The following is a 23,502-nucleotide window of genomic DNA, read 5'->3' as shown; positions in this document are numbered from 1 at the left end:
AGTTCAGTGCTCTCTGCTATTTCTTGAACCATGTGAGATGTGCCTTAATTACATCTAGAAAAGAAACCAGTTTAGACCAAACCTTATATTTAAAAAATCCTTTCTTATCACAAAGCAGTTCCTATAGCAGGAGTTTTTTTTTGCCAGTCCTGGGGCTTGAACTCAGGGCCTGAGTGCTATCCTTGGACTTTCTCAAGGCTAGAGCTCTACCACTTGAGCCACAGCACCATTTCCAGCTTTTTCTATGTATGTGGTACTGAGGAATCGAACCTGGGTCTTCCTGCATGCTAGGCAAGCACTCTACCACTAGGGCAAAGCCAAACTCCCAGACCCAACAGGAACTTTTAATCAATACACTTGGATAGAAAAGATAGTTTTTCTTCCACCAGCAATTACTCCCAAGGGGAAAGAGTACAGGAGGTATTAGGGAGAGAGAATGTTAGTCCAGACTGGATCTGAGAGATACAGAGCAACAACAATTGAAGAGGTCAAATCTCAACTCTTTACCAGAAAGCTGAGACTGCCAGAAAACTAGCCTCCCAAAGAACCTGCAGCCCTAAATGCAGTTATCATAAAGCTTATAAAGGCAAAACCCATATCCAGGCAGATGTCACATGGTATGGGGGACTAGCAAAGTGCGTTCTACTGAAGCAAGCTATCCACGGGAAACAGTCAAGGACAGCCAAAGGCAAGTATTCTCTAGGGCAAAACTTTCTTAGAGCTAAACAATTGGTGACACACCTGCAATTCAAAGGCAATCATCTACAGTGCTTAACACCATCCCATAGCTGCAGATCCAAGAAAGTCCTGTAACACCTCTAGAGTTCTTGGAACTGGATGAAAATTCCTTATCATCTATTAAAATGCCAAGATGGTGATGAAGCCAGAGATGGTGTTACTTAGATCCAGTATCCATATTTCAGTTTCAGCATTCTTTCCAAATAGCTAATCTGCTTCAGTAATAGCTGTGTTCCTTGTTGATTTCCTTGCTTAAGTAGAAATCATAAGGCCAAGGAAGGCCACTGTGGATTTTGAATATCTAATTAAAAGTGCTTGTATTCAAAAGAACATATATGATTCACATGAAAATCCTAAGCACTGGGAGTAAAAACTTTCTAAGGCAAAATGAGGTAGGCAAGTCTGAGGAAACATGAGGTAGACAAAGTGTTTGCTTTGTAAAATGATGGTATGTGGTTAGCATACTCCATCGAATACCGTAGAACAAGGGTTTTCAGACTCACCTGGAATTACAACAGAACGCATTCTGATCCATCAAATCTAACTTTAATCATTTTTAAGGAACAGAAATTATACAAAGTATGCTCTTAGAACACAAGCTAGAATTAAACTAGAAACCAGCATTAGAAGGGTAGGTTGAAAAGCCACAAATACCTGAAGATTAAAGCACTTCTTTTTCCTCTGGTGGTTTTTCTTCTACGGTGGTTCTAGGGTTTCAACTCCGAACCAGCCTCATACCACAGCTTCCCATATAGCTTGGACTACAGGTATGTAGCAACACACGTGGCTTATTGAGATCCGGGGTTTGCTAACATTTTTCCCAGGCTGTACTCAAACTCCAATCCTCCCTGTCTCTGCCTCCCATGTAACTGGGTTAACAGTCATGAGTCAATATACTCAGCCTAATCTACACACTATGTGATACACGTAAAAAGAAAACAATCCTCAGAAAAAATTATATTTTGAGCTAAATGACAACAAAATTTATTAAAATTTGTGGTATACAGCAAAATCAGGACTTAGAGAGAAATCTATTGGTTTGAGGCAAATAACAAAGCTTGACCCACAGCCAAATAGAAGGAAATTAGCTTGGCCTTTTCAAGAGAAGAGAAGCATCAAAGATTATTAGGTTGTGTTTTTATTTCATTTATTATTTTATTTATTTATTTTAGCCAGTCCTGGGGCTTGAACTCAAGGCCTGGGTGCTGCCTCTGAGCTTATTTTGCTCAAGGCCAGCCCTCTACCACTTGAGCCACAGCACCACTTCTGCCTTTTTCTGAATAGTTTTTTTTTTTTTTTTTGCCAGTTCTGGGCTTGAGCACTGTCCTTGGACTTTCTCAAGGCTAGAGCTCTACCACTTGAGCCTCAGCACTACTTCCAGCTTTTTTCTATGTATGTGGTACCAAGGAATCGAACCCAGGTCTTCGTGCATGCTAGGCAAGCACTTTAACCATTAGGCCAAACTCCCAGCCCCTTTCTGAATAGTTTTATTGGTGGTAAGAATCTCATGGCCTTTCCTGCCTCGGCTGACTCCAAACTGACCCTTAAATGTCAGCCTTCTGAGTAGTTAGGATTTCAGATGTAAACCACCAGCACCTGACTGTAAGTTATGGTTTTTGTTTTTTGTTTCGCCAGTTCTGGGCTTAAGCACTGTCCTTTGGCTTTCTCAAGGCTATTGCCTTGAGAAATGGAGCCTCAGCATCATTTCTGGCTTTTTTCCTAAGGATGTGGTACCAAGGAAACGAACCTGGGTCTTCCTGCATGCTAGGCAAACACTCTACCACTAGGCTAAACTCCCAGCCCTAAGCTGTGTTTTAAGTCCATCAAACTAGCTGGACTAGTCAGCTTTTCACCACTATATCTGAGATGAAAATTTTGAAAGAGGAAAAAAAATGTTATGATTACTCATGGTTTCAGAAGTTCCACCCATAGTGGGATGGCTCCATTGCTCTTAGGTTTATGGCAAGACAAAAGAATCATGCTGAAGAAAGCTAGACACCTGTGTGGCAGTCAGGGCAGAGAGAGAGGGAGAGAGAGAGAGAGAGAGAGAAAGGGATCCAGTGGATCTGGGGTCATGTCCTCAGTGACCATCTCCCTTCAACTAGTGATAAACTCTCCCACTGAACTAATCTACAAAGCAGGCATCCTTATAATACAGTTCCTTTCAATGGAACCACCCATCGGAGGACCAAGCTTTCAACACATAAGCTTTTTGAGGGAAACCTCATACCCAAACCACAACTTTCCTTCCCATCCCCAAATGTTTATGTCTACTTTCTAATGTAAGATGCGGTCAATTCATGCCGGAGTTGTAACAGTCAAGCATAACCTGATTAAAAGTTCAAGTTGGAGCTGGGTGCTAGTGGCTCATGCCTGTAATCCTAGCTACTCAGGAGGCCGAGATCTGAGGATTGTGGTTTGATGCTAGCTTGGGCAGAAAAGTCCACGAGACTCTTATCTCCAAGAAACTCAGAAAAGGCAGAAGTGGAGTTGTGGCTTAACTAGTAGAATGCTAGCGTAAGCACAGAGAGGCTCAGAGACAGCATCCAGGCTGAGCTCAAGCCCTAGGATTTGGGCGGGGGAAAAAAAGGTTCAAGTCAGAAATCTCTTCTTAGACTCAAGACAAACTCTTAGCTGTAAACGCCTATAAAAATTAAACACCAGATGATAATGAAAGTGTATATAACTCCAAAATACCATGGCATAGAACAAACACCCCCATTTCAAGAGGGGGTCATGGGGTTGCAGAGGGGAGAAGTGAGACCAAAGCATAATAAAAACACAGCAGAACAAACACTGCACCTTGTAGCTCCAAATGGCTTCGACAAGCAATTCTTATGTCCTTTCCACTTGCAGCCCATCAAGACTCTCTGCAAGGCTCTTCTCACTGCTTGCAGCTTTCTTCAGCAAATGTTTCCTGTCCTTGACATTTGACTTCCTGTGGTCTCTACTGAAGCTTCAAGTTCACTCTCACAAGTTCATGTGTCACCAGTCCAGCTAGACTTGCCTGGCCTCTGAGGCCTTCTTTTGATATGTGGAAACAAGTCTCTGTAATCCTCCTATAAACATATTTAACTTATCTGCAAAACTAGCACCATGCAGATGATGCCAAAATCTGCCACCAGCCTGAGCATGCAGCCAGACTCCCATGGACCATGGCTGAACGTGGGAAAATGCTTCCCAAGACAACCTTGTGTGAGTAGAGTTCTGCTGCATAGTGTAGTCTTTCAAATAGGATTATATCTTAACACCCAGCCTGTTATGGGTGGGGTCTGGACAATTTATTATTTGCTCTAAAGGTGTTTTTCCTATTGTCTCATGGAAAGTACTTGACTTTTTAATATTACGCATCGTTTTTCATCCTTGGTCCAAACTTTTCTGGCCAAACCACAAAAATGCAAACCCTCTTAAACATGTTATTTGAAATATGATGTAAAAATCAATGTTAATAAATTATTTAATTAAAAAATGCAAACCCTATTGCTTTTTTTTTTGCCAGTCCTGGGCTTGAATTCAGGGCCTGAGCACTGTCCTTGGGCTTTCTCAAGGCTAGTTCTCTACTACTTGAGCCACAGCACCACTTCCCGCTTTCCTATGCATGTAGGAATTGGTCTTCGTGCATGCTAAGAAAGCATTCCACTACTAGGCCAAAACTTCTGGCCCCTTGCTTCATTTTTCTAAAGCTACTCAATAATCTGAACTCTATGCTGTCTCTAAAGTTTTCCAAGCTTGGCTCTTTCAAATTTAGCTTTTCTTTTCTTTCTTTTTTTCTTTTTGCTAGTCCTGGGCTTGAACTTGGGGCCTGGCCACTGTTTGGGGGGCTTTCTCAAGGCTAGTGCACTATCAGTTGAGCACAGCACCACTTCCCACTTTTTCTGTGTATGTGATGCTGAGGAATCAAACCCAAGGCTTTATGCATACTAGACAAGCACTTTGCCACTAGGCTATGCTCCTGGCCCATCAATTTTAGCTTTGTGAAAAGTTTCAAGAAACAGACAAAATGCAGACAATTTCTTTGCCATAATGTAATGCAAATTGCCTGTACTATAATTCCCAGTCCCATCCTCATTCCCACCTAAAAATCCCAATGAGCACTCTCCTATTTATATTTCTATCAGCACCGTGGGCTTCTTATTAAATTTGCCCAGTGAGCCCTGCTTATAGCATCTAAGGTTTTTCTAGTCCGATTTCCATCCTGCTATTAATATTTAAATCAGTCACTTCTGCCTTGCATTATAGTTCACACTTATTTAAAGTGCATAATTCAATGATTTTTTTTTTGCCAGTCCTGGGCTTGAGCTCAGGCCATGAGCACTGTCCTTGGACTTTCTCAAGGTTAGAACTCTACCTCTTGAGCCTCAACACCATTTCTGGCTTTTTTCTATGTATGTGGTACCGAGGAATCGAACCTGGGTCTTCGTGCATTAATTCAATGATTTTTAAAAATTTATTTTTTATTTTTTAATTGTTGGGGTAATGTATAGAGGGGTTAGAGTTACATTCAGTAAGCACATTACTTCTCACACATTGATACTCCTCATGTTTTTGTCCCCATTTCATCCAATGATTTTTTTTAAAGTATATTTATAGACATTTGGGCACTATCTGATTGTAGACATTTTCATCACCTTCTCCAAAATCTTTCTTTTTGTAGAAGTCACTGTGTTTTCTGACTCAGTAATTTTTCATTCAGCATCTGTCTTTCTCAAGGGTACATATTGTACCATTAATCAGGTTTTGAGTTCTTTGTCAGATTAAATAATCCTTCAGTGTGTGGATTTACTAGTTTTCTGAATTTCGTGTTGGTGGACACCTGTTCGTTTGTTTTGTTTTTTTTTCCCCCAGTCTTGGGACTTGAGCTCAGGGCCTGAGCACTGTCCTTGGGTTTTCTCAAGGTTAGTCCTCAACCACTTGAGCCACATCACCACTGCCGGTTTTTCTATGTCTATGTAGTAGCAGGGAATAGAACCCAGGGCCTCATGCATTGCTGGACAAGCACTCTTACCACTAGGCCACGCTCCCTTTCCTCTTTTCATCCTTCTGGGTGTGTTCTCAGGAAATCACAAATGACACATGGCACTTACTTAACACACGTTTTGTGAAGCCTGGCTGGAGTGATGGTGATGGAAAACTGTGTCTAGTCCAGTGGCTTGTCTCCTGAGTTTGCTGTGGTGACAGTTCAGATCCCTTCTAATGTCCCCCACCCCGCATCCGTTTCTTTCTTACAGTTCATTATGGCTGAACTCTCAAAAGACTTTGCACTCCGCAGATAGTCCGGCTCCATTCCAGCCTCCACCCCTGCCTCGTGTGTGTGTGTGTGGTGGGGGAGCTGGGGCTTGAACTCAGGACCTGGGCAGTGTCCCCGAGCTCTTTTGGCGGGACTCTGCACCAACCCCGCAAACCCAGGGCGGCTCAGGTCCCCGGGCTCGCCCACCTGGAGCGCTGCGCCCCGCCCACCCGGGACGGCCAAGGCCCGGCGCATGCGCGTGCGGACTCGGAGGCCCAGGTCCGGACAGTCCCGCCACCTCCCCCGCCCCGGCCTCGGGCGCTCCCGCCGCCACCGCCGCCGGGCGCCGTCGCCGGCCCTGGCAGTTTGGAGCCTGCTGACAGCTCTACCACCGACAGACGCAGCCTCGTCTCGTGCTTCCACGTTATCCTATCAGAGAAGGGGCGGGGCGATATGCAGCAAAGCCAATCAGCGCCAACCACGACCCAGGCGAGTCCGGGCGGCCCGCGGCTAGGAGGAAAGTGATTGGACGGCGTGGCACTCGGGGCGTTGCGTGGCCCCGCCCCGCCCACCGCTGCATTTTCCCCCCCACCCCGCTGGGCGCCAGCCGCGGCCGAGGCCTGACTGGAGAGAGCGGAGGGCGGGCGGTCGTAGCTGCAGCCCGAGCGCCGCGCGGGCTGGTGGGCCCCGCACCTTCCTCCTCCACGACCCCGGCGCCCTCGGACATGGTGGCCCCCGGCGCCGTGACCAGCCGGCTGGGCGCGGTGTTCCCTTTCCTGCTGGTCCTGGTGGACCTGCAGTACGAAGGTGAGAGCGCCTGCCCCTGCCCCGCCGCCGGGCGGAGCGGACTTCCGACCCGGGACCCCGCGCTCCCTCCCCGCCGCGCCGGGGCGCGAGGCGGCCCTGGGTCTCCGTCCTGGTGTCCATCCGTCCCGCTGGGGTGGCGGCCGACGCTCGGTTCCGGGTTTAGTCCGGGGAGGGGACGCGGGGACTGGCGGGCCGCGAGGCCGGGACCGCGGGTTCGGAGGGAGGAGTCGGGCCGCGGGGGCGGGGGGATCCCAAGGCGGAGGCCCGGGACGCGGAGACCGACCGGGACGCGGCCGGGAGGAGGCGGTGACGGTGGCCGGCACGGGCAGCCCTGCTCCTCTCTTTTCGGGGGAAGGCGGGCGGTGGTCCCGGCGTCCCCCCGGCCTCGCTCGCGCGCGCGCGGGGCTCACCTGGAGCTGGGCGGGCGCCCGGAGCCCCGCTGGTTGGCTCGGAAAGTTTCCACGGCTCCCAGCACGGGGCCTGGCCTCCAGCTAATGGCTGGCTCTACTTTTCCCAAGTTGTCTGGGTGGTGGTGGAGGCGGGGGGGGGGGGGGGGGGGAAGGAAAGATCCTCTTCGATTCCACTTTGTGTCCAACAGTCTGGAATGTTTGGCCACGGAACCGAGAAAAGGTGGGGTGTCACCGGGAGGAGACACCACGCACGCCCCAAGTGTCACTCGAACGCCGTGCTCCCGGGCTGGCTTGCCGGGCGAACTATCGATGGCAGTGACCGGGCTCTGTCCCCCCCTGCCACTGATGTTATTGTCACAACCACGGGATGGTTGGCAAAGGGAGATAGTTTGAGTATTCCCATTCAGAGGGAAACTTCTTGAGGGGTTTTGAAATTGGGGTGGCTGGCTTCCCGGTGACCCTATTTTCTCAGAGCACTCCGAATCAGAACGTGTCATGTGGCTCTAGTGACATTGAGACTGCCCCGGAGGAAAAAAGAATCGACAGAAATGGAATTTGAAGGGATTTCTCATCTCGAATTCACCCTTCTGCATTATGTCCAATTATCATTAATGCTTTATTTTGGACAGGGAAGAGAAAGTTGCCCATGCTCTGTTTAATGCCAACTCTTATTATTATTTTTTTTCTTGTCATGTAGGTGCACACGTTTTCCATTAGCTTGTGGACCACCACTTTAGAACTTCTGTTCTTTATATGATTCTGTAAAAACAGCACCTTATTTCTGTACTGTGGCATTTCTGAGAAAACCTCCATAGAGGACTTTCTGTCTGGATGTGTTGGTTATGAGTCTTAAAGTAATCTTCAGGAGTATTGCCTGTTTGGTACAGGTGGTTGGCAGAAGAAAGGAATAGGTCCTTTTGTAAGCCACCTCTTAACTCATGTAGCTGTGTGGTGTCATTGCTTCTGTACACATGAGGCACTGAGAGCTTAATTAAAGTTCATCTTGGGTGGAGACAGATGTTGAACTGTTGACAGCCTCATAAGGGTGCAAGCATTTCCCAGTGGTGGCAGCTGAGAAAAAGCACCGTTGTTAGCCACCAGAAGTAATCAACAGAGAGCTGATTGGCTGACAGGTTTAATACAAACTTCAGTGTACATCAGAATCAAACATAAAGGCTTTATGGCTGGGTTCAAGTGGCTTACGCCCATCATCTTGGTTACTCAGGAGGCTGAGATCTGATGATTCTGTTAGTTAGCTCCGGTATCTTGGGATTATGTTGCGTTGGATCAAGAAAAATCCATGAAGACACTTAACTCCAATGAATCACCAAAAAGCTGGAAGTGAAACGGTGGCTGAAGTGGTGGTAGTACTGACAGCCTTGAGGAAAAAAGCTAAGGGACTGGTGTCCAGGCCTTGATTTCAAGTCTACAGTACTGACACATGCACACACATAGCCAAAACAAGAAACAAACGTAAAGGCTTTAATGAGAGTTTTGTGTACCACTTCCAGAGTTTCTGATTTTAGTTAAGTGTGAATAGTAACTAACGTTTATGTATTTCTAAAACCATACTCTGAGGACGGTGGGGTAGTAAGTTGATAGAGCAATTAAATATCAGTCTGTTATGGATTAGACCCTTGAAAAACAACTTCAGACTTTAGTTAGCAAACCATTAGCTTCTCAGTTTTGGGAGACCTCTAAGTCAGATGTGTACCCAGTTCTAGGCCTTAGGTTTGGAATGAAAATAAAGGAGAATGAGAATAATGAAGGTGAAACAGGCTTACACTGGAGAATGTTATGATCAGCTAGCTTGGATGACTTAGTTTTTTTTTTTTTCCAATTTAAAAATAATCCTTTTTGTTTCTTAGACTTGCCTGTTGTACTGCAAAGAAGGGAACATGCATCATGAAAGATTGAGTCTTAGCATCCCCTTTCTCAAAGGCCTTTGAAGAGTCAAAACTATTAGATTAGAATGAGTAGAAAGAAAACAGTAGTATCTCATCTACTTTACTATTCTAATGTGTCTAATCTACTTTCCTATTCTCACGTTACTGAGAAGAAAGTAATTTCAATTCTTTGCTAATGATTTGTTCTATTTAGTGACTTGATAGGAATACTGAAAACCAAACCCTGTTTTCTTTTTATCTTTTTTTAAATATCTTTTTCATTCTTACTGTGTTATTTTTGGACCTATTTTTCCTTATTTCACTGACTTAAACTTATTAAACTATATTTTGGTCATTGAGAAGAGAGTGGCTGAAAATCTATATGGATTAAAGATTGTGATATATTTTATTTGAATTTAAACTACTAAACATATATTTTGTCTGATATGATTTCCTTGTCCTTAAATATGAAGAGTAAAGTAATGAAAAATGAATGATTTTGAAAAACATATAAATTAAGTATAACAGATGGCCAAATACCTTCTAGAAGTATTTAAACTTCTTTAATATGAAAGGCTACAATGCTGTAGTATCAGAATTCCAGTTTGCTTGATTAATGTTTGCTGAATGAGACTTTAGAATTGCAGTGGTTTTCATTCTGTGGGAGAGAGCTTTGCAATATTAGGTTTTACTTTCCCATGTAAAATTACTTGTGGTTAAGTTGTTTATTGTCATGGTGTTCTTTCAATTAATCAGTGATTGATCTTTGTTCACATAGAAATATGGGAACCCAGCCACCTGTCCTGTGGAACTCAAACATTACAATCATAACTTTAGTTTTCATTCCATGGCTTGTGTGCTTTCTTTTTCTTTTTCTCCTTTCCTTTCCCCTTCCTCTTTTCCTTTCCATCATTTGAAGTTCTGGCATATGAAAAGATTAGTCAACAAAGGCTTATGGTAAAGTAAATTGATGGTTTATCCTTAAGTGTTTACAGACTAAGGAAAATAAGGCAAGCATTTGTCCATTTTACCTCCCTTTTTCTGTAATTGTTTTTATCCATGCTCATTTTACTTCCTTCCTTTACTTTTCCATTTACTAGGTCATCAGTGTTAGTGTTGGTTGTTGCAGATGCCCTTTGATGTCTCTGCCTACTTTGGTTTGAATGGAACCCATTAAGTACCTCAGAAGAAAAAAAAGTAACTTTGTAGTTAGTCACTCTCTTTCCCCTCTTTTTTTCTTTTGCCAGTCCCAGGGCTTGAACTCAGGGCTTGAGCACTGTCCTTGGAGTTTCTTAAGGATAGAGCTCTACTACTTGAGCCACAGCTTTCTGGCCCTTTCTGTGTATGTGGTACCCAGGAATCGAACCGGGGTCTTCGTGCCTGCTAGGCAAGCACTCTACCACTAAACACAGTCTCAATCTCAAATCTGAATTGTATATTAAAAACAGCTGGCATTCTTGGGGCTTGAACTCTCAGGGCCTGAGCACCGTCCTTGGGCTTTCTCAAGTATGGCTGATATTCTTACAGTTCTCTAGGATGAAACGTTTCTCTGTAAATCTTAATTTAGGCCTCTCTTCTCTTACCTCACCTCATTCTTTTTAGACTTTGTCCTCAGATCTCAGCCTCCTGGATAGCCAGGATTTTTTTTTTTTTTTTTGGTAAGTTAGGGTTTACTTTGTAGCTAAGGTTGCCCTTGGACTTGTCTGTGTAGCCTAGATTGGCTTTGAGAACTTATGCTCTTCTTGCCTTAGCCTTTCTATCATATTTCCAAATAAACAGATTCGTTTCACAGAGTTTTCTTGACATGGTATGTAAAATGGGGTATCTCTGGTTAATACTGTCCTTTTATCTACGTCTTCTAATTCATTTTCTGCACTGAAGTCAAAGTAGTCCTTTAAAAATATACGTGTTTTTCAGTTTCCTTTTAAACTCCATGCTAGTGGCTTTTCTTCAAACTTGGAATAAAAATATGAAGTTCTCAGTGTGTGGCCTGTGTAGGGTTCAGTATAATCTTATCTTGTGTTAAGTCCTTTATCCTTCCTCCTTATTTATTGTGCTAGAACAATTCTTTAGTTTCTTCAAGTTGATCTTATTTCTACTTGGCCTTTTGCACTGGTTTTGTACCTCTTGCATGGTTGTGGTTTTGCATGCTGGGAATTTCCTGTCATGTGTAGCCTTGTTATCAGTATTTTAATTTCTGTATCTTCTCAATCAGTCTTTGACTATCTTTTCCTCTGCTATTCTGTCGCCTTAGTATTATAGTACTTAAGAAATTATCTTGTTTATATCTGTGTCTCTACTATACTGATGGATACATAGATACCTCTGCTTTTTGGGGGGGGGGTGCAGTGGTTATGAGACTTGAACTCCGGGCCTGGGCTTAAGTTCTCTCCTTGAGCTCTTTTGTTCAAGGCTAGTGCTCTAACACTTTGAGCCACAATGCCACTTCCAGTTTCTGGTGATTAATCCTAGGTAAGATTTCTGCTCCTGCTGGCTTTGAACTGCCATCCTCACCTCTCAGCCTCCTGAGTAGTTAGAATTATAGGTGTAAACCACCAGTGCCTGGCTCCAGTGCGAGTGTGTGTGCGTGTGCGTGCGTGCGTGTGCGTGCGTGCGCGTGCGTGCGAGTGCGTGCGAGCGTGTGCACCAGTCCTGGAGCTTGAGCTCAGGGCCTGAGCACTGTCCTTGGACTTTCTCAAAGCTAGAGCTCTACTGCTTGAGCCACAGCACCACACCTGGCTTTTTTCTATGTATGTGGTACCGAGGAATCGAACCTGGGTCTTTGTGCATCCTAGATAAGCACTCTACCACTAGGCCAAACTGCTTGCCCTTGCTTTCTTAAGAATATCATTTTTTTTTTTACTAATTTTTAGGTTTTTTTCTGTTTCATTATTAATTTTGTCCTCTTAATTCTGTTTGGTTTAGGCTCTTTACTAGCTGGTTTATACACTTCGCATATCAGAAGTATGTATTGCTCGTCGTCTGCTGACTGGACGGAATGTGATCGAGGTCTAGCCAGCTGTCTTCTTGTTCTAGTCTCTAAAGTCCACAGCAGTTAGCAGTTTAGTTTTTATGTGAGAGCTAATTTGTGTTATTGAAGGTATTAAATTAAAAAGAGGGCATATTTTTTAAAGATTAAAATACTTTTAAATTATAAAGATATGCCAAAAATAGGGTAGAGAATAAGATAGTCATGAAAACCACTATTTGTTATTGTAGAGCTTCAAAGATTATGAGGACCTAGGAGGTGTTTATGCCATTCCTTCAAGATAATTGGAAAGTCAAGTCTATTTTGTCATACTACTGCTCACTATTCAACAAATGTATCAATATAGGGCAGGCACTATAATGTAATATGGTGTTATAAGAGAGTAGACTGTCTCTTAGAAGAATCAGTGAGGAGAATCCTTAGGGGTCTGTGTTCTCCCCACTCTTTTTTTTTTTTTTTTAGTCAGTTGTGGGGCTTGTACTCTGATCCTTAGCACTGTTCCTGAGTTATACAGCTCAAGCCCTACCCCTTGAGCCACAGCACCTCTTCCAGTTCTCCTTCTCCAGTGGTTAATTGGAGATAAGAGTCTTAGGGGCTTTTGTTCATGGGTTTGCTTTGAACCGTGATCCTCAGATCTCAACCTCCTAAGTAGGTAGGATTACAGACATGAGCCACCAGCCAGGCTTACCACTCCCTTTTAAAAAGAGGTTGATTTTGTTACCATGTTTTTTTTTTTTTGGTGGGTTATGGGGCTTGAACTTGGCCTGGGTACTGTCCCTGAGCTCTTCAGCTCAAGACTACCACCCTCCCCTTGAGCCAAGCCCCACTTCCCATTTTCTAGAGGTTAATTGGAGATAAGAGTCTCAGGTCCTTTTGTGCCTGGGATGCCTTGAACCTTGATCCTCAGATCTCAGCCTCCTGAGTAGCTAAGATTACAGGCATGAGCCACCAGAGCCACCTGGTATATTATATGTACGTTTCTTTATTTATTTGAAATAAGGAAGGAAAGGGGTGAAACAAGATGAATGAGAGGGGGTGGTAGGAGCAAAACAGACAAAAACATGAGAAGGGGTATCAGCTGTGAGAAGTAATGCACCCACTATCTGACAAATGTAGCTGTAACCACTCTCTCTATACATTACCTTGACAATAAAATAAGAAAAAAAGAAAAAAAGTGGCTGCTTTCTTCAGTTAAAGTGTCAAAGGGTGTGTGTGTGTATGTATGTATGTATGTATGTATGTATCTATGTATGTATGTATGTATTTAGAAGTACTAGGGTTTCTGTTGAGGGCCTCACTCTTACTAGGTAGGGTAGTCTTCCACGGAACCACGTCTCCAGCCCTGGGTTTTTTGTTGTTGTTGTTTTAAATATATACTCAACATTTGTTAATTAAAACAGTTTCTGTAATCCTCATTATATAGAGCAGGCTGTGTTTTTTGGTTATAGTAAGGAAGTACAAGGAACTACCCTTGAGCCTCCCTACCCGAATATAGCCAATTTCTGAATCTGTTTGAATTGAGAATTTCCACACAATATCAGCATATATTCTCATAATTATGTACTATATTTTACTTTTATCTATAAAGGTAGTGAGGGTTTATTCAAAGGGAACAACAACGGTAAATGTAAGGACCACTGTAGTTTGATTGCTACAGCAGGAGAGACTCCTCTCGTTATTTTAAATGGGACAAGTAATGATGAATGACCAGCTTACTGACATAGAGAACCCTCAACTAATTCCTCCTAATGCTAGCAACCCTTGTTTGGTGTTACTGGGTTTTGAACTTCAGGCCTGCGATTGCTCGACAAGTACTCTTTCACTAGATGCATGCTTCCACCTTCTAACAAACTCTTAACTGATCCAGATGTCTTCAAATTATACTTCAAACAGAAGGGCCCTAAGAATATGCTAAGTTTTTGAGATTGCCAAAGTTAAAGTTTCTTCTTTCTAGTCTTGAGGAGTCTTTTTATGTTATTTTGGTTTGTCACCAATTAAACTAACGTAAGACAGAGCATCAAGACAAAAAAATTTCATGTCCATATGTACATGGGAGTTTTGTGTGTAAGACCTAGAAAAGAGCCACATGACTGAAAACTGAATTGGTAGATTCTCCCATAATCAATTGAAAAAGCAGTTCAATAGAAATGAATGAAAAACAAGTCAATAATCGGAGCAGGGGCCAGGAGTTTAGCCTAGTGGTCGAGTGCTTGCCTAGCATGCACAAAGACCCCTGTTCAATTCCTGGGTACCACATTCATAGAAAAAAAAAAGCTGAAAGTGGTGCTGAGGCTCAAGTGGTAGAGCTCTAGCACTGTCCAAGGACAGTGCTCAGGTCCTGAGCTCAAGCCCAGGACTGGCAAAAAAAAAAAAAAGTAATCAGAGTAGACTGTAAACCAGTTTCTGGTGTTAGCAAACAGCCAATCACAAAGAGTTCTTTCTAGGTTTTGGACTAGAAACACCTCCCCCCCTCTCATAATTATGTACTATATTTTTATCTATGAAGAGTGAGGATTTATTCAGATAAATTATTTATTCATAATTATGAGAATATATGCTGATGTTGTGTGGAAATTCTCCATGCAAACAGATTCAGACTATTGGTAGACTATTGGTTATCTTTGAGTAAGGAGGTTTGCCTGTCTAGTGTTGTTTAAACAGCTTGCAAACAGCAGGCACAAGGCTATCTATACATGAGCTGTGTGGCGATCCTTCTGACATTTACGTTGGATCATCTAGCTTCAGCTTGCAGAATATCATTTGGGAAGACAAGTTTTTGTTATCAGTGATTTTAAGACAGAAAGGTATAAGTAATTTGGTGACTAGTTTTGCTTGTCATTAACCAGATTTTACAGAAAAACTTGAAGAATTCAAAGTCTAGTCTATGTTATAGGTAGAATAGCAAAACCTCAACAACATTGGAATTTATGAATAAATGGATCTTTCATAGTTTGCTTCTGAAATTATTTATTGGAGTCCAACTAGTATTTACTGTAGTAAGACACTATAGATTATGAATACAGAAATCTAGTAAAACTACTTAGTTGAGTAGGATAAACAGCAAGGTAAATTTTATTCAGCTTTTTCCTGTATTAGATAAAATTATGAATTTAGTTGCTTTTGGTGCCTAAAATGGCAGCAGGTAGTCAGCTAATTGCTCTGGCAATCTTCCTGGACACTTCATCTTTCACCATCTAGTGACCATCTAGTCTTTTGATCCAAGTTATATGTAGTCTTGTCTTGTTTTTATTTCCACATCGCTTACCCTTTTGCTTTCTCTCCTCCTCTAAAGCTGTTTATTAGAATCACTTATATCATCTACTCCATAATGATTAAATCCTAATGGCAAAGAGAACAAGATAAAATACTGGACTTCTATTTCTCTGAAAGCCTTACCAACCTGATCAAGTACATATAAGCACTTAAATGCAGTGGAGAAAGCACTGAGTTAAACCAGCAAACATCATTGTTTTCAATGCTTCTTTGCCATCTTCCAAAACCAGGGTTCTCTGTTCTTTGTTTCAACAAATGATGCCCTTTTCATTTAATTTTTTTATTATTGTAAATTAATTATACAAAGGGCGCCATTGTGGTGATGACAGCATGTGTATAATGGAGTTTGATCAAATTTACTCCATCTAGGTTATTCTTTCTTAATCCATTTTAGCATATTTCTGGTGGGTTCTATGCAGACATGTGTATAATGTTCTGTAATCTTTATAACTTTCATCACTCTCTTCTTTTTTCCTTACCCAGCATGCTGGTTTATACCATTCCCAAAGTATTCCCTTTCCAATGTCATACCAAATGATGGTATTTTATGCCTAAAGTTTAAATGTTTTCTTTGCGACCTAGAGATTTGCCCCATTCTCTTGAGACATTTGAGCTATATATATGTTAACAATAATTTTTTCCCCTCTTGTTATTCTGTTTTATATTACGGAGAGGCCAAGTTAAGAGCTATGAAGGGTAAGAAAGAAAATTACTTCTTTTCCCCTAGCCACTATTGAACACTGGATCTGTGGTGACCATGACTAAGTTTTAAATTTTGTTCAGCTGTGTTATCGCCTTTACTTGTCTTGAATTGACAAATGGATATAATGTACTTAGTATCTTGTTTTATATTTTCCATCATAGCATTCCAGCATGTATTTCTCCAACATGCTACTGAATGTATCCCAAAGTTGAAGGGATTTTTTGAGCTCATTCTAATACCTATAGTCTGGATTCTACTATTAATGTTCTATAATTAAAAAAAAAACAAAACATATCCAGCTGGGTGCTGGTGGTTCTTGCCTATAATCCTAGCTACGCAGGTGGCTGAGATCTGAGGACTGTGGTTTAAAGCCAGTCCAGGCACTTAAGTCCATGAGACATGTATCTCCAATTAACTACCAGAAAACCAGAAGTAGTGCTGTGGTTCAAGTGATAGAGCACTAACTTTGAGCTGAAGAGTTTAGGGACAGCATCCAGGCCCAGAGTTCAAGCCCTACGACTGACAAAAAAAAAAAAAAAATCCGTTGGGACATTTCTCTGTTAATTCTTTCTTTCTTTTTTAAAATTAGCTTGTATTACTTACCTGGGAAATTTCATTACTACATCTTTACATAGTAGGCCTTCTTTTGGAAAAAAAAAAAAGTATTTCAAAACAACATCAGTATACATGTCCCCACATACTTCACCATCTCGCCAAGATTTTTCTGTGTTAAATTAACATGCAATGAAGCATTTATATTTTAAGTGTATACTTACTGAACTTTATAACTGTGCATATACCTGTCTAACCCTCTATCAAGGTTAGACACTGTGGCCTGCTTATTAAGTATGTGCCTATTATTACAGGCTTTCTTAATAAGGCAGTTTCAGTTCTATTGTGCAGAATGTTTCCACCACTACTGTTTTCCTTTTGTTTTGTAGATTGGTAGTATTTCTACTAGATAGTTTGAATGTGGGTCTATTTGGGGGTTGCTTATACTCAATAAAATGAAATATAGTTTGTGCTTTATTGTCACTTTCTCTAGTTTTTTTTTCTAGCTTCTGTGACTTTTCTCATCTTAGTAGATAAGCCAGATAGCTTTATTTTTTTTTTTACAAATAAATCTTGATTTATCAAAAGTTAACAGATTTTTAAAAATTTGTTTTTAGGTGCTGAATGTGGAGTAAATGCAGATGTTGAGAAACATCTTGAATTGGGCAAGAAGTTACTTGCAGCTGGACAGTTAGCTGATGCTTTATCTCAGTTTCATGCTGCAGTAGGTTTGTATCATAAACCAACACATTCTGTGGCTGTCTTAATGAATACTAATGAATAGTCTTTTTATGGAGAACATTTTAAGTAAGTACTTGTTCATGTTAAATGAAACATTAAAGTACTTTCAGGATTCTGGTGTAATAATTTAATCAAATAAATGTGAGACTTGAGTGTATATGTATCTAACATAAGAGGCAATCAAAGCTTACTATGGTTAAGTATCAAGGAACACTTGATTCTATAGAAAGCTTTTCTCAATGTTTTATATAGTATTCTGCTTTTGTAAGCAGATTTTCTTGAGCACAGTTTAATTTTCTTAATGCCTTGGATCAACAGTACAGTCATTACTCTATTTGGTAGATTCTACTATGCATGTTTGTCAAATTCCACCTTTGATATGGGTTGGCTTGAACCTGAGCACTGTCCTTGGACACTTTTTGCTTATGGCTAGTGCTCTACCAAACCAGCCTTTTCTATGTATGTGGTACTGAGGAATCGAACCCAAGTCTTCATGTGTGGGAGGTGAGCACTCTATCACTAGGCCAAATTCCCAGCCCTGGGAATTTGCTTCTTTTTACTTCTTGTGTCTTGTAGCATCAATTTTTATTACAGCTTCTAATCTGTCATGACACTGACAAGTAAGATGGCTGAATAGAGGACCTGAAGAGTTTTCTTTGAGTCACAACATAATCTTTTATTCCAAGACCTTTTGACATTGTCTTCCCTCAGAGCCCCTTTTTATTTATCTGTTTGTGATTTGAGATAGTTAAGTGATGAATCAGCTGGGTGCTGGTGACTTATGCTTGTAATCCTAGCTACTCAGGACCTGTAGATCTAGAGGATCATGGTTTGAAGCCAGCCCCACCAGGAGAGTCCATGAGACTTTCATCTCCAATAAATTACTCAGAAAAGGCCAGCGGTGGAGCTGTGACTCAAGTGGTAGAGTACTAGCTTTGAACAAAAGAGGCTTAGGGACAGCTCCCAGGCTTTTGAATTCAAGCCCCCAACAGCAACTTAAAAAAAACAAAAAAAGAAATCAAAAGAGTGACTATTTATAAACCTGATGGGCAAGAAAATATTGTATTTTTAATAAGATATAATGATGTGCCTAAAATAGTTATCCTATTATTATAATAATTTGTTTTTATAAAACAAAAAAGGAGATTTGAGTTTGTTCTCTCTAATGGTGGTATTGGGATTTGAATTTAGGGTTGTTTCTCATATTTGCAAGGCTAGCACTCTACCACTTGAACCACATCCCAGGCCTTTTTTGGTTAGTTATTTTTCATATTAGATTCTGTTTCATGTGACATGGCTAGACTAGACCACAGTTCTTCCACTTATCCCTTTGTTGGTTGAGAATGGGCTATTGCGGACTTTTGCTGGGGCTGTCCTTGAACCACTTACTCTACTGATTTCTGTCTTCTGAATTAGGTGGTGCTATTGGGCTTAGCCTTTTTTTTTCTTTTCTTTTTTTTTTAATATATTTTTTATTGTAATTAATAAAAGGGTTACATGATATTTGCCAGATAGAAGGCGCACTACTTTTTTTTCTTTTAAATTTAGAGTTGAATTTAAAAAAAATGTTAATAGCTCTCTGATATAGTAGTAACTTTTTAATCTTGGCTTTGTCGCATGACAAACCTGTGGTTTCGGCATAGTTATGTAAGAAAATGTAGGCTTAAGTAAGTCATGTGTGGATTTATTTATTTATTTATATTTTTTTGTGGGTCATGGGGCTTGAACTCTGGGCCAGGCACTGTCCTTGAGCTCTTCAGCTCAAGGCTACCTCCCTATCCCCTGAGCCACAGCCTGACTTCTTGTTTTCTAGTGATTAATTGGAGATAAGAGTCTCAAGTTCTCTAGTTCCTTGGGGCTGGCTTTGAACCATGATCCTCAGATCAGCAGCCTCCTGAGTAGCTAGGATTATAGGTGTGGGCCACCATGCCCAGCAATGTGTGGACTCTTAGTTTTTGTTTTATTTTTTTTTGTTTTTTGCCAGTCCTGGAGTGAGCTCAGGGTCTGAGCACTGCCTTTGTGCTTTCCTCAAGGCTGGAGCTACAGCACCACTTCTGGCTTTTCTATATATGTGGTACCAAGGAATTGAACCCAGGTCTTTGTGCATGCTAGGTAAGCATTCTACCCCTAGGCCAAACTCCTAGCCCTCTTAGTAGTTTTCACTCTTCATTTTGAGGGATTTTTTTAGTAAAGATTAAGAAGGAATATAATGTTCATAAAGATTAAAGAATTTTTTTTTTGGTGCTGGTGTTTAAATTCAGAACATCACCTAGGCAGGTGTCACTGTGGTAGCCAAAGTTTAAAAATGAAGACTTTTCTCAAAATCAGTGTATGTTTATAAAGTTTTCTTAACTTTGTTGAATATTAGGAAGCTGGCATGTCAGTGATTAACTCACTATGAAAAGTGATACTTAATGGTCTGTAAAGGCCAGTTAGCATATGACTCCTTCATTATTAAGTCTGAAGTTTGGTGATTCAGTTTGTCTTCAGTATTGCAAAATAGATGTTTCAACTTTTTGCATTATTTTTGGAAAAGCATGTTTTTTTATTAAAGAATTTATTAACATTGATTTTTACATCATATTTCACATGACGTATTTAACAAACAAGTATTCAAGAAGGGAATCTCTATATACAATCACTGGCACTTAGATTTTAGAACATAATTATAATTAGGCTGAGGGTTTGTATGTCATAGATACATTTTTTTTTTTTTTTTTTTTGCCAGTCCTGGGCTTGAGCTCAGGGCCTGAGCACTGTCCTTGGATTTTCTCAAGGCTAGAGCTCTACCACTTGAGCCTCAGCACCACTTCCGGCTTTTTTCTATGTATGTGGTACCGAGGAATCGAACCCGGCTCTTCATGCATGCTAGGCAAGCGCCTTAACCACTAGGCCAAACTCCTGGCCCCATAGATACATATTAATCTATGTAATAAACATTGTCTTTAGAGTCATAGATTTTTATGTCTATGTAGTTGAAAAGGGTGTTTTGAAAGTCTTGTTTCATTAAGAATATTTGTAGAAATTTATATCTCCTATCGATTATATAGCTTTATTATTTGCCTTTTTAGTCTCAACATATTTAGCAGGCACATTGTTAAAGAAGTTCAAAATGACAACTTTGGTCACTGCTACCAATGCAAGATGTCTTTCAGATGCTTTCCCCCCAAATCCTCAGTGAATTACTCACTGAAAGGTGTCAACAGTAAAGCTGCACCATAGCAATATATTGGTGCCATTCAAAAAGGAAAACCTGAGGTACTGTTAGTGCAGAATCGGAGTGCAGTGTCTTGGTTCCTCAGGGTCTAGGGGTAGGCAGTGATTCTCCTGGGGGTACATATTCCTTCCATTTCTGAGGAAGATGGATGGAATTTGAGAACAGTTATTTGAGTTCATGTAAACTTGTATGTCATGAGGGAATATTCAGTAGATGGTGCTGTGGTCTTGTGGCCTTTGGAGCTCTTTTGAGACGTGTGCTAATCAGGAAAGAACTGTGAGCTCTCTAATTCTGTTGGCTAATTGAACAAAGACTACATCTTCAACATGGCCATGTTAAGTGCTGCAGGCCATCTGATAAGTTATGTGTACCTCTAAGTAAGTACTTATAGGTGATTAGTACATATCTCCTGCCTTGTAGACTAATAAGATATACAGTTACTATTAAGTACTATGTATCAGAGGTTTTGTTTTTATTTACTTATTTTTGTTGACCATGGGGCTTGAACTCTGGGCCTGGGTGCTGTCCTTGAGCTCTTCAGCTCAAGGCTACCGCCCTACCCCTTTAGCCACAGTGCTACTTCTGGTTTTCTGGTGGTTAATTGGAAATAAGTCTCAAGGACTTTAGTGTCCGGGCTGGCTTTGAACCGCGATCCTCAGATCTGAGCTTCCTGAAGCTGGGATCTATTTTTATTTTCTGAGAGGTCTTGCTACGTATCCCACATTAGCCTCCAACTTAGGTGGTCCTCCTACCTCAGTCTCCCAGCCTTCCCTTCCTGACTTTGTAGGTGTTGAGCAGGGAAGAATCAGCTGGATATTGAGCCCATCCTACTTTCCTCCTTTCAAACATTATCTTTTGTTTGTAGCTCCTTCTGATTTCCTTCCATTCTCTTTCTTGGTCTTATATCTGTTTTTTCATTATCATCTAGTGTTTGTTGGGAAGCAGAGGTTGTGTACTTACTGTATCAATTCATTTGGAAGGCTATAATTTATAAAATCTTGCAAATAAGTGCAATTTCCTCCTCCTCCTCCTCTTCCTTCTTCCACTTCCTCCTCCTCCTCCTCTTCCTCCTCCTCCTCCTCTTCTCCTCTGTCTCCTCTCTCCTCTCTTCTGTCCCCTCTCCTCCTTTCCTTTCTCCTCCTTTCCTCTTCCTCCTCTCTCCTCCTCCTCTTCCCTTCTTCCTTCCTCCTTCTTCTTTCCATTCCTGGGGCTTAAACTTAGGGTCTGGGCACTGTCCCAAAGCCTCTTTGTGCTCAAGGATAGCTCTCTAACACTTGAGCCACAGTGCCACTTCTGGCTTTTTCTGAGTAGTTTATTGGAGAAAAGTTTCTCATGAACCTTGCTGCCTACACAAGCTTTGAACCTTGATCCTCAGATCTCAGCCTTCTGAGGAGCTAGGATTACAAATGTGAGCCACCTGTGTCTGGCTCAGGGTCCCTTGATTGTATACTTAAAAAGTTACAAATTGAATATAGTTAATATTCTAGACTGATTATTTGCGACTTTTTTTTTTTTTTGCCTTAAAGCAGTAGTGTTTACTTTGGCAGAACATATACTAAAATTGCAATAATACAGAGAAGATTAGCATGGCCCCTGATCAAGTATGACATGCAAACTCATGAAGCGTTCCATATTTTTATTAATTGCAATAAAAGATAAAAAAAAAAAGCAGTAAACCTTTTAGGCTTTGTCCTATTATTCTTTTCTAGTTCTTTAAACATGTAAAAGGCCTTTTTTTTTTTTTTCCAGATGTGAGGTTTGAACTCTGGGCCTGGGCACTGGACCTGAGCTCTTCAACGCAAAGCTATCACTCTACCATTTAGGCCACAGTGCCACTTCTGGTTTTCTGTGGTTAATTGGAGATAAAAGTCTCACAGACTTTAGTGTTTGGTCTTGCTTTGAACCATGATCCTCAGATCTCAGCCTCCTAGGTAGCTGGGATTATAAGTGCTCAAAACATGTAGAAGACATTCTTAACTGAAGTCTGTGGTCTGGATTTGGTTCAGGGACTATCAATTTTGGACCCATATTCAATGATACCATTTGATTCCATTTGTTTGCCATGATGTTTCTGAGTAACCTCAACTTGGAATGTGGATTAGTGCTGGAGTGCTTACCTAGCATATATGAAGTGCTGGGTTCTATTCCTAAGAACTGCATAAAAAGACAAGGCTGAAAGTGGCTTGGTGGCTCAAAAAGTAGAGTGCTAGAGTTGAGCAAAAGAAGCTCAGGGACAGTGCTCAGGCCCTGAGTTCAAGCCCCAGGATTGGCCAAAAAAAAAAAGTATGAAGAGATTCCCTTTTTGAATACTTGCTTGTTAAACATGACATTTGAAATATGATGTAAAAAATCCATGCTAATAAATTCTTTAATTAAAAAAAGAATAAAAAATAGGTTTACAAGCCACAAAAAAGTATGCATATGTATACACATATAGTATATGTGTGTATTTTAGTGGGTACAGGGAGTGAATATTGGGCTTTGTGTATGTGAAGCATTGTGCTGTATGTACCTCTGACTATACCCCAGATTCTTCATGACTTATTTTTGATAAAAGCATTCTTTTCTTAGTGCCTTTCTTTTCTCTTTTTCTTTCTTTTCTTAAATGCGGTAATGGGAATTGAACCTAGGACTTTGCACGTGATAGGTAAGCTAAATCACTGACCTATATCCTAAACCCTTGTTGCCTTGATAGGATTGACAACTAAAATTGTTCGGGTGATAGATTTTAAGTAAATTATTGAAAACTAATGTTTATTATTTTAATTTTCAGATGGTGACCCTGATAACTATATTGCATACTATCGGAGAGCTACTGTATTTTTAGCTATGGGTAAATCAAAAGCAGCACTTCCTGATTTAACTAAAGTGATTGAATTGAAGATGGATTTCACTGCAGTAAGTTTATCTAACCTTAGGGCAGTTTCAGGGAACTTGAAAGAGGCCATTGATTTCTTAT

At 41.1% G+C, this 23,502-nt stretch overlaps 1 protein-coding gene and 1 non-coding gene across 2 annotated transcripts in view; both read left to right on the top strand.

Moving 5' to 3' along the window:
• Positions 1 to 6,574: 6,574 nt before the first annotated feature.
• Dnajc3 (DnaJ heat shock protein family (Hsp40) member C3) overlaps positions 6,575 to 23,502 on the top strand; it is a 41,746-nt gene continuing 24,818 nt past the window's right edge. Inside the window, exons 1-3 of the mRNA XM_090341961.1 lie at positions 6,575 to 6,772; positions 17,203 to 17,313; positions 23,317 to 23,441. Coding sequence (XP_090198087.1) covers positions 6,691 to 6,772; positions 17,203 to 17,313; positions 23,317 to 23,441 — 318 coding nt within the window. The 5' untranslated portion in view covers positions 6,575 to 6,690. The remainder of the gene's footprint in view (positions 6,773 to 17,202; positions 17,314 to 23,316; positions 23,442 to 23,502) is intronic.
• LOC150056751 (U6 spliceosomal RNA) lies at positions 22,077 to 22,181 on the top strand. The gene has a single exon (XR_016537192.1). It is a non-coding gene; the product is annotated as a U6 spliceosomal RNA (small nuclear RNA).

Source organism: Megascapheus bottae, chromosome 11 (assembly GCF_031878675.1).
Source record: "Megascapheus bottae isolate mThoBot1 chromosome 11, mThoBot2.hap1, whole genome shotgun sequence".
Taxonomy (NCBI): Eukaryota; Metazoa; Chordata; class Mammalia; order Rodentia; family Geomyidae; genus Megascapheus; species Megascapheus bottae.
This window is presented reverse-complemented; position numbering and strand designations above follow the sequence as displayed.